The 9,659-nt window shown below is 49.6% G+C and overlaps 4 protein-coding genes across 4 annotated transcripts; 1 reads left to right on the top strand and 3 right to left on the bottom strand.

Annotated features, from left to right (window-relative positions):
- The first annotated feature begins 2,887 nt into the window (after window positions 1-2,887).
- Window positions 2,888-3,311, top strand: LOC121020369 (histone H2A type 1-E-like). Its single transcript, XM_040460383.1, has one exon. The coding sequence runs from the start codon at window positions 2,888-2,890 to the stop codon at window positions 3,257-3,259; it is 372 nt and encodes a 123-aa protein (XP_040316317.1). The 3' UTR covers window positions 3,260-3,311.
- Window positions 3,312-3,744: 433 nt separating this feature from the next.
- On the bottom strand, window positions 3,745-6,669 carry H1-5 (H1.5 linker histone, cluster member). The gene has a single exon (XM_040460374.1). It carries the CDS (start codon window positions 4,481-4,483, stop codon window positions 3,803-3,805), a length of 681 nt encoding a protein of 226 aa, XP_040316308.1. The 5' UTR covers window positions 4,484-6,669; the 3' UTR covers window positions 3,745-3,802.
- Window positions 6,670-7,614: 945 nt separating this feature from the next.
- H3C10 (H3 clustered histone 10) lies at window positions 7,615-8,179 on the bottom strand. The gene has a single exon (XM_040460375.1). It carries the CDS (start codon window positions 8,081-8,083, stop codon window positions 7,673-7,675), a length of 411 nt encoding a protein of 136 aa, XP_040316309.1. The 5' UTR covers window positions 8,084-8,179; the 3' UTR covers window positions 7,615-7,672.
- Window positions 8,180-8,554: 375 nt separating this feature from the next.
- On the bottom strand, window positions 8,555-9,163 carry LOC121020371 (histone H4). The gene has a single exon (XM_040460384.1). The coding sequence runs from the start codon at window positions 9,143-9,145 to the stop codon at window positions 8,834-8,836; it is 312 nt and encodes a 103-aa protein (XP_040316318.1). The 5' UTR covers window positions 9,146-9,163; the 3' UTR covers window positions 8,555-8,833.
- Between the last annotated feature and the right edge of the window lie 496 nt (window positions 9,164-9,659).

Genomic DNA, 9,659 nt, shown 5'->3' with positions numbered 1-9,659 from the left:
CTTTGTCTATGTTTATTTATTTTTGAGAGCCAGAGAGACAGAGCACGGGCAGGGGAGGGGCAGAGAGAGAGGGAGACACGGAATCTGAAGCAGGCTCCAGGTTCTGAGCTGTCAGCACGGTGCTCGAACTCAGGCCGTGAGATCATGACCTGAGTGAAAGTCCGATGCTCAACCATCTGAGCACCCAGGCGCCCCATGAGTATTTTAACACATACCTGGATAGGAGTCCATTGTGTCTTTTCTAAAATCTGTAATTATATTGTTTTTTGAAACTCTTTATTTAGATCGAGACCCCAAATCTGGTAAATTAACCTTGATAAGGTGATGTCTTATATTGGCAGAGAAGAATAAAGCAATTAGCTCAGGAAGAAAAGTGAGTTAGAGTTTAAAAAAAAAAAAAAATTATTCTGGACCAAGATAAAGGACTGTCAGAGAAGAGTGTAATATGCACTTGGCCTTTGAAAACAGCATCCGCCACTGAAGTGTTCTTGAGGCTCTGGAGTCAGGCAGGTGCGCCAGTGGTCACAGAGAACTAACCACCCAACGTAAGCCCTAGAGTGGAGATTTTGGTCTCTCTTTATTCACCAGAAGCCCTGGAAGAGGTAGTGATTACAAGTTTTCAGTTAATGCGTCCAAGACATTACTGACTGAAAGTAAGGCCGATCTTAGATGTCCGGACTAACAGTAACAGTAAAAAGAGAGGGGAGGCAAGAAAGTATGAAAGAATCATGTTTAAACCGTGCTAATTGGAGAATTAAAATTAAACAAACTGGCACCTGGCTCACTCAGTTGGTACAGCATGTGACTCAATCTCAGGGTCAGGAGTTCAAGCCCCGCATTGGGCGTGGAGCCTAGTTAAGAAAAAAATGAAAACGCTGTAGATCAAGGCTAAAAAAAAGAGCTCCCTGCCTTTTTATTCACTGAAATTTCATTTCAGGAGAGCGGATTTCATTTTAATGACAGCCATCATTGGGCATGCAGACCGATTCACAAGGCCTTCTCAAATTATTCTGTGTATCAGCTCCTGCCAAGGGTATCCCCAATGCTACCGCCAACAGGATGGTTATGAAATAAACAAATGAAATGTCTTCTTGTCCTAAAGGCAGTGATTCTCAAAATATGATCTGGGGACACATGGGGGTCTCTGAGACCCTTCTGGTGGGTGTGTGAGACTAAATTTATTTGTGTAATACTGAAACTTACTTAACTTTTCCACTCTCACTTTCATTTGACAATCATATTGCAATAGATTGACTGCAGAAACAAATACTGTACATGAATCTAGCTTTCTTCTATTAAGCCAGAAATTAAAGATATTTCCAAAATGTAAACACAATTCCACTCTTCTTCCTGAATTTCGTTATTCTGGAAAACTATAACTATTTCTCATAAAATATGTATGTTGCCGTAAAATGGGAGTTGCCTACGTGAAAATCACAACGAACAGACACGGGTTCCGGAAAAGAGGGCATTACAATGTGAGATAAAGGAGGCAGGCTCAGTATGCACCTTTCTGGAACTTCACTAGGAAAAATGGGGTGGAGTGAGGTGTACCTTGGAAGGTATACCCAGGAAAACATGCAAAAAGTGACCCCTAGAAAAATTCAAGTCTGAAAGTAGTGCCTGGATTAGCAATCCTCATCCTTAAGGGGGGAACGGAGTTGATTAATTTAGGTTCTCAATTTCCTCTCTGTCCCCATCTTTATCCCAACACCATTTAGGTTACTTGGTGAAAACGTAGGCCTACAATGAGAGGTAGCAGAAAGGTCCGTACTCAGCATTGACCGTAAGGAATGTTAAAGGGACTGTCACTTGGTAAGTTTCCTTTAAACCAATTTATGTGATTCAGAGCCTTCCAATGGGAAGGGGGAGGGGAGACAGGGGAGATACTGATAAACGGTGGTATTCCGTAAGGGGAGAGAAATAGATGTTCAGCCAGTTAAGATTTTCACTAGAAGCTGAAAGATATTCTTTCTTCTCGTCGTAATTTAAAATTTTCTCACTAATTAACCGAACGAGTGATTCTTGGTGTGAGAATTTAGATGTTAAGTGAAATACTCACAATGAAATCATTTTGGGGTGTCTGATGTTTGTGAGAATAATAAAAAAACAACAACTTTAGATCTTATTGGAAACACAAGGCCAAAATGTAGCTTTTGCACAAAGTAAGAAGCACGGACCAAAGCCTTCAGATTAAAAATTGCATTTGCCTACCTCTAAATCGGGATAAAATGGGCACTAGTGGTTTTGGAAAGCGTAGATGGCTGTGAAAGAAAGCCCGTGGGGGCGTCTGACCCCTACCTTGGAGGCACCTTGTACACGTACACGGGGCGGGGGCGGGGGGCGCGATCTCCCGGCGGCTGCGCTAGCGCCTCTTGCCGTCCTTCGGCGCCTCGGTCACCGCCTCCTTGGAGCCCTCCTTCGGGGCGGGAGCGGACTTGGCTGGCTCAGGCAGGGCCGGGAGTAGTTGCTGAAGGGCTTGAGAATAAGAGAGAAAATGAGAAGGGGGCTCTACGTGCCTCTGTTCACAGCTTGTTAGCCTTGACTGGTCTTGTTACGGAGCACAGGAACCACCCCCGCCCCCCAAGCCGAAAGACTGGAGAAAAAGTGAGGGTCTCTAGGTTCTCTTTATGCACAGCTTCTCACGCGAAGAAAATTAAACAAACCGGGTGTCTAATTGGTGGTAAATTCTAGAGGGCATCATGTGGTTGTATCCAATCAAAATAAGTGTATTTGAAAAGCCAGGATTCCATTGGCTAAAATAAGACTGGAATTTTAGCCAATGGGACAGCTTTATTTTGGCGCCGCGTGAGGACTATAAGTAGTGAAGCTGTGTCCCATCCTACACACCCACATTCTAGTCCCTGGTGAGTTGCTTCTTGTCGTTATGTCTGGACGCGGGAAGCAGGGCGGCAAGGCTCGCGCCAAGGCCAAGACGCGCTCGTCGCGGGCCGGGCTGCAGTTCCCGGTGGGCCGCGTGCACCGCCTGCTTCGCAAGGGCAACTACGCCGAGCGGGTCGGGGCCGGCTCGCCGGTGTACCTGGCGGCCGAGATCCTGGAGCTGGCGGGCAACGCGGCCCGCGACAACAAGAAGACGCGCATCATCCCGCGCCACCTGCAGCTGGCCATCCGCAACGACGAGGAGCTCAACAAGCTGCTGGGCCGCGTCACCATCGCGCAGGGCGGCGTCCTGCCCAACATCCAGGCCGTGCTGCTGCCCAAGAAGACCGAGAGCCACCACAAGGCCAAGGGCAAATAAGGTCTCTCTAGCAACTTGCAAACAAACCAAAGGCTCTTTTCAGAGCCACTCACTATTTCCGGGAAAGAGCTGGGACAGTAGTTAAGGGTCTACGCCACTGAACTTTTATTAAAGCCCAGCCCATCTGCGCTCAATACGTGTGTACCAATCAGATCCTCCTGCCTGCAAGGATCACCAGGAAAAGAACCAATTAGGGGATGTTGCGCGGGCTTTTTAAAAAGGCAAACACTTTCCTTTTGTAACCCACATTTTTATAGACGCTGCAAGTACAGCCCCTACGGGCGATCGACCCATTAAGTAATCCGCACAAGGGGCTGAATGAAATTCAGTCCCCCACTCGTTCCTTTGCAAGTGAAATCGAGAGAAACTGAAAAGGGGAAAGGCTCGAGCAGATGCAGGGTTTAACTTAACCCGCAGTGTTGGCGGACGCAGTTGTTCAAGAATAATAAGGGTTCGACCTGAGCGTACAGCTGTTTTCAGAAACCTCTGGGTGGCTCTGAAAAGAGCCTTTGGGGTTATGCTGCCTTCTCAAAGGCCAACTTCCTACTTCTTTTTCGGGGCCGCTTTCTTCGCCTTGGCAGCCTTGGGCTTCGCTGCCTTGGGCTTGGCGGCTTTGGGCTTGGCCGCCTTCGGCTTCACAGCCTTGGGCTTGGCTGGGCTCTTCGCCGCCTTCTTGGGCTTGGCGGCGGCCTTGGCCTTCTTGGGGCTCTTGGCCACCTTCTTGACGCCGGCAGCCGCGGGCTTCTTCGCCTTCTTCGGAGTTTTCTTCACCGCCTTCTTGGCTCCCGCAGCCTTCTTTGGCTTTTTGGGGGTGGCCCCGGAGGGCTTCTTGGCCTTCGCCGCGCCCGCCTTCTTGGCTTTAGGCTTGGCCTCCCCGGAGGCCGCCTTCTTGTTGAGCTTGAACGAGCCCGAGGCGCCGGTGCCCTTGGTCTGCACCAGGGTGCCCTTGCTCACCAGGCTCTTGAGGCCCAGCTTGATGCGGCTGTTGTTCTTCTCCACGTCGTAGCCGGCGGCCGCCAGCGCCTTCTTGAGCGCGGCCAGGGAGAGGCCGTTGCGCTCCTTGGAGGCGGCGACCGCCTTGGTGATCAGCTCTGACACCGGGGGGCCGGTGGCCTTGCGTTTCGCCGCGCCACCGCCCGCAGCTTTCTTGGTCGCCTTCTTCTTGGCAGGTGACTTCTCCACCGGCGCCGGGGCAGCCGTCTCGGCAGGCGCGGTTTCCGACATGGCCAGAGGCAGGAACTGCGAGAGGAAGAGAGACTCAAAATCCAAAGAGCAAGTCGTGCAATGCCGCCCGACTCCGGCCAGGCGCTTATATAAGCCGGTGGCGCTCTGTGATTGGTGGAGCGTCCAATCCACTGCCCTCAGGCAGCCGCCCTTCGCGGTTGGACTCCAGAACTGTGTTTGTTAGCCCCCCAAATTTGGTTAAATGCTGAAAATAATTGTACAGAATTTGACGCTTTGAAGCTGTAAAGGAGGAAAGCAGCCTCCAGGTTCACATGCTGGCTTGTGTTTTCATGAGTCCTGCGCAACAGATGAAAGATATTTTTAAAAATCTTTTCAGCTTTTCACGTATATCCACTGGGTTTAAGGCATTGTGCTAGTTTGTTGCAAGTTGCAATAAGTTTCTAGGAACTATCAAGTGGAGATTTTTTCAAAAGCTTTGTCCCTAGGTTCGGCCTTTGATTTTTTTGCTAGAGGAAGACCCAGGTTTCCTTGGTTTGGACATAAACTTTGTTTCCAACTGTAGCAAGTAACACAGGGGCAGCGCAGACAGTTGCCTGCAGCCCCAAATTCACCACATACACCCCACACACCCCACTTTCAAAACCAGTTCTGCTTCCTAGGATTTTGCAGGTGACAATATCTCTAGAGAATGCCTTTTGCAGCTTGGAGATGTTCAGTAGCCAGAATGACGTCTACCTTGCAGCGGGAGGAAGAGGAATGACTTTGGCTTCAGGATCCAATGACCTGGATTCAAATTCAAACTTAAATTGAGTGTGTGTGTGTGTGTGTGTGTTTTTATCGAGATCCTTTCTCTCTTTAGTATTAGGCAAATCCATGATAATAAGTACAAAAATTGCCCTGCCCGGATAATGTGCTTTAGGAAAAACTCAAACCTGCTGAAAATATTCAAGGGGTTCCAGTAGTCCTCAAAAGTACAGACTGTGCAGATGACATGGGACTTTGTCCGGTTTCCAAGGTGCTCTCCCCAGTGCTCTCATTCAAACCCCATATCTCCATCAACATTTAATAAAGTACACTGTCAGGAATACCCTCTTCTGTAAGCAGCCAGGAGACATCAATGTGGGCATTTTTGTGTGTTTGAGCAAAGGCAGACCTGTATTTCAGAGAAATTGTTGACTATCAACTATGAGAAGGGTGGGAATTGAGGGACTGCAAGTTATAGAGGTTCAGAAGAATTCAGGAATACATTAGCATCCAAGAGAACTGAGGCAGTAACCTTGAGGTTGGAACGGAGGGAGGATATGTTTGCTTATTTGTTTGGGAGGAGGGTGAGGTGGGGAATGGATAGGATTTTGTGACTGGCCTGGATGAGAAGGGAGGTCTAATGATGAGAATCTCTACTGCAATCAACACTCACCTAGTTCTTCCCTGTGACAAACTTTAGGGAAGTTTAAAGTTGCCAACGTATTTCTCCCCAAAGGGCTCCTGGAGTTGAACCTGTAGCCAACTTAAGGCCAAATCCGGACAGTGTCGTTTTCTGTTGCTCTCAAGTTAAGAGTGCTTTTTAGATTTTTTAATTGTGTTAAGGAAAAAAAAAAAAAAGCCGGAGACAATATTTGGCCTGAAAAGGCCAGAATATTTGCTATCTGGCCATTTTGCTATGTTTTGGACTCATCCACACAGACACAGATTATGGGATATTGCTACAAGCCTGCCTTTTTTCAGAACAATGCACGTCAAGAACTAAAGAAGGGATATTAACAAAAATGTTTCAAGCAAGCATTTTCCACCACTTCAACCACAAAACTTTCAGAAGATCTAGGGTGGGGGAAACCCAAACCTCTATGCTTAAGAGAGGCATAATTAACAAGGGCTAACATTCACTGAACATTCACTAAGTGCCAGGAAGTAATCTAAGATTGCTCTACAGTCTTATTTGCCACAGTTTACAGCTATAGAGACCCAGGGCAAGGATGAGTACCTGCCAGAAGTTATATGGCTAGTCATTGGCAGTTTTAAGGTTTGAACCTGGACCACAAGCTCTGTAAGCAATATATGTCCTCAGCTCTATTATGATGGGAAAAATCCTAGAAAGGGTGAGGAGAAATCAATCTTTGAAGCTTGTAAGAGATAACACCAAGTAGTCTCTAAAACTAAGAGCCACTAAAGAATTTCTAAACTCCTCTATTAGAGGACTCTGGCCCGCAGGTCAGAATGGCTTTTTTTTTTTTTTTTTTTTTTTTCCAGAACGGTCTTTCTTGTCAATTCCCCCGGCATTCCAAAAAGTTTTAGGAGCCTGTAGCTGGGATGTCAGCCTCTCTGGAAGGGCAAACCCCAAATATGGGAAAGAATATAAGGCCCAGATGGCTGACCAGTCTGAGAACACTCGAGAAAAACTGCAACCTCATGGGAATTAGGATTTGTAATCAAAACAAGCAAATAAACAATTATAGTCCTATGTGAAAAGCACAAGGTTTTTCAAAAAAAAAGTAATTGGACAAATTTAATAGACACAACAAATTTATTAGGTAACCCATTATTTTTGTGGAAACTAGTAACAGCTTTAAAATCTTAGTTCCGTCTGATTCCTTTTGAAAAAAACCCAAAAATCCTCACAACCCAACTTCACACTGAGAAGCACAATTTTAAAACAAGGAAATGCCTTATGCTTTTTAGAGCTCCTGAGAACTCATACATGGATAAAACCGAAGAGACTATTCCTGTCAAACATCACGTTGAAACCTTTTTAAGCACGGAGGGTACTACATGTTCTGTGTCTCCGAGTAAGAGAAGCAAATTGAGGCCCATTCCTGATGTAAAAGCACTGGCAGTCACTTGGCAAAAGTAAATAAGCGGTTCTTGCCAACTGCACAATGCACAGAAACCTGAACTCAACTTTAAAACTTTCTTTCCTTCAATCACTTCACGTGGCCCAGAACAGCTCATTTCTAGGATGGCTGGTTCGTTTCAATATATTCAAACAGCTCCTTTGTGCTAAATACCAGGAGGGGTCAGCCAGTGCGAAACCTCCCGATGCACAGCACAGCCACCTCCTGCAGTCTTCCGGTACACACGCCTGGTGTGGCCCAGGAGCTATTGGAAACCGCCCCGTGTTGTTCCCGAGCCTACCGTATATTCCCTACAAGTTTAACAGCTCTTTTCTGGGGACAATGGAGGGGCTCTGAAAAGAGCCTTTGGGGTAGGGTGTACGGAGAACGCTACAAAGCTTTATGCCCGCTCCCCACGGATGCGGCGCGCCAGCTGGATGTCTTTGGGCATGATGGTGACGCGCTTGGCGTGGATGGCGCACAGGTTGGTGTCCTCGAAGAGCCCCACCAGGTAGGCCTCGCACGCCTCCTGCAGCGCCATCACGGCCGAGCTCTGGAAGCGCAGGTCGGTCTTGAAGTCCTGCGCGATCTCGCGCACCAGCCGCTGGAACGGCAGCTTGCGGATCAGCAGCTCGGTGGACTTCTGGTAGCGGCGGATCTCGCGCAGGGCCACCGTGCCGGGCCGGTAGCGGTGCGGCTTCTTGACGCCGCCGGTGGCGGGCGCGCTCTTGCGGGCCGCCTTGGTGGCCAGCTGCTTGCGCGGGGCCTTGCCGCCCGTCGACTTGCGCGCCGTCTGCTTCGTGCGAGCCATGACAACTAGGTCTACCTACTCAGCACTGCGGGATCAAGGACACGGGTCCCAGTACTTATAGCGACCCTCGAATCCTGATTGGACAGTAGGCGCCCGCCCCGCCCAGCCTCGCCCCGCCTCCAGAATTCACTTGGTTCAATCCATTGAGGACCGGAAGCGTCTTCCCGCCTCGCCCGCCGATCTCTGTGATGATGCACAAAGAAAATGTCGGCCTTTTCAAAAAACTTCTAGGTTGCATGAGCATCCCTTACCATGTTGTATTGAGAATCCCAAAGTGCATTTCACGAATTTAAAAAGCGTCATGATTGCATTCCTGGTAAAAATGCATCTACTTTAAATGAAGTCAATTGACGGGACTGACGTGGTTTGCACGTCCTGGCAATGCGTTCTAAGCCAGAACTCCCAGACGAAGAGAATCGCTGTTTACCACGATCGTCCAGTTGCCCCTCGGACGATGTATGGTTTAAGTTAGTTCGGCTTTCAGTACAAACCTGCTTTTGACAGTAAAGACTCGGCATGACCGGACGTTTAGCCACTTTGTGATGGACACACCGGGGACCGAGTGCAGAGACGCGCGGATATTTCAGGCACACTTTAGTTTCAGGTCTGATGGGCCCTAACCCAAGCTAAGGGCATTCATGGTACGGCGCTCAGTTAAGTCAATAAAGGGGTCTACAGCTCCTTAAAAGATTTCGTGGGTGGCCCTTAGAAGGGCCTTTTGAACAATAGGTGCGACGATTTAAGGTCATCTTAGCCCCCGAAGCCGTAGAGGGTGCGGCCCTGGCGCTTGAGCGCGTACACCACGTCCATGGCCGTGACCGTCTTGCGCTTGGCGTGCTCCGTGTAGGTGACGGCGTCCCGGATCACGTTCTCCAGGAACACCTTGAGCACCCCGCGGGTCTCCTCGTAGATGAGGCCGGAGATGCGCTTGACGCCGCCGCGCCGGGCCAGCCGCCGGATGGCGGGCTTGGTGATGCCCTGGATGTTGTCGCGCAGCACCTTGCGGTGGCGCTTGGCGCCCCCCTTGCCCAGGCCCTTCCCGCCCTTGCCGCGTCCAGACATGTTTCCGGAACAAACACTAGAACTCGCCGGGGTAGGAGTTTATATACTCCTCTGTCGGACCTGTTTGGGAACACCGCCGACCCACAGTATCCGCCCGCTGAGCTCTCCGACCGAGCCCAGCCGGAGTTTTCAGCATCAATGCGAGGGGCGGTGCTTACAGTCCTTGGTTAAAAAAAGGAGCCTAATGGAAAGTTCCTGCGGTTCTCTGCGCTTGCCCGGGCCTCGGTGGCCGGGTGAAGTCTCGCTGTTGTTTCTGTCGCTCAGCACTGGTCGAGGTGGCGACTCGTGGCGGGGCAGCTGAGCTCGCGTGGAACTCTCCTGAGCTGCGATTGCAGGCATTTGGGGGCGTTTGTGAAACCGCGTCGGGCGCCGGGTCCTCTCTCCGTGACCCGTCGGGCGGCCCGCGTCAGCGCCTCCTGGCTACAGGTCAAGGTGCGGTTTTTACCTCCCCGTTTCCTTTCTTTACGTATTGCTTATTGTCTTCTTTCCCTTCCCCTTCGCTGCCACATATTTT

The sequence above is a fragment of the Herpailurus yagouaroundi genome, unplaced genomic scaffold (assembly GCF_014898765.1).
Source record: "Herpailurus yagouaroundi ecotype Mexico unplaced genomic scaffold, PumYag 250, whole genome shotgun sequence".
NCBI classification, from domain to species: domain Eukaryota; kingdom Metazoa; phylum Chordata; class Mammalia; order Carnivora; family Felidae; genus Herpailurus; species Herpailurus yagouaroundi.
The sequence above is the reverse complement of the archived record's forward strand: the minus strand, read 5'-3'. Positions and strand labels throughout refer to the sequence as shown.

Excerpts from the sequence above, each read along its gene's own strand:
- LOC121020371 (XM_040460384.1), bottom strand. The coding sequence starts at position 9,145 with ATGTCTGGACGCGGCAAGGGCGGGAAGGGCCTGGGCAAGGGGGGCGCC.
- H3C10 (XM_040460375.1), bottom strand. The coding sequence starts at position 8,083 with ATGGCTCGCACGAAGCAGACGGCGCGCAAGTCGACGGGCGGCAAGGCC.
- H1-5 (XM_040460374.1), bottom strand. The coding sequence starts at position 4,483 with ATGTCGGAAACCGCGCCTGCCGAGACGGCTGCCCCGGCGCCGGTGGAG.
- LOC121020369 (XM_040460383.1), top strand. The coding sequence starts at position 2,888 with ATGTCTGGACGCGGGAAGCAGGGCGGCAAGGCTCGCGCCAAGGCCAAG.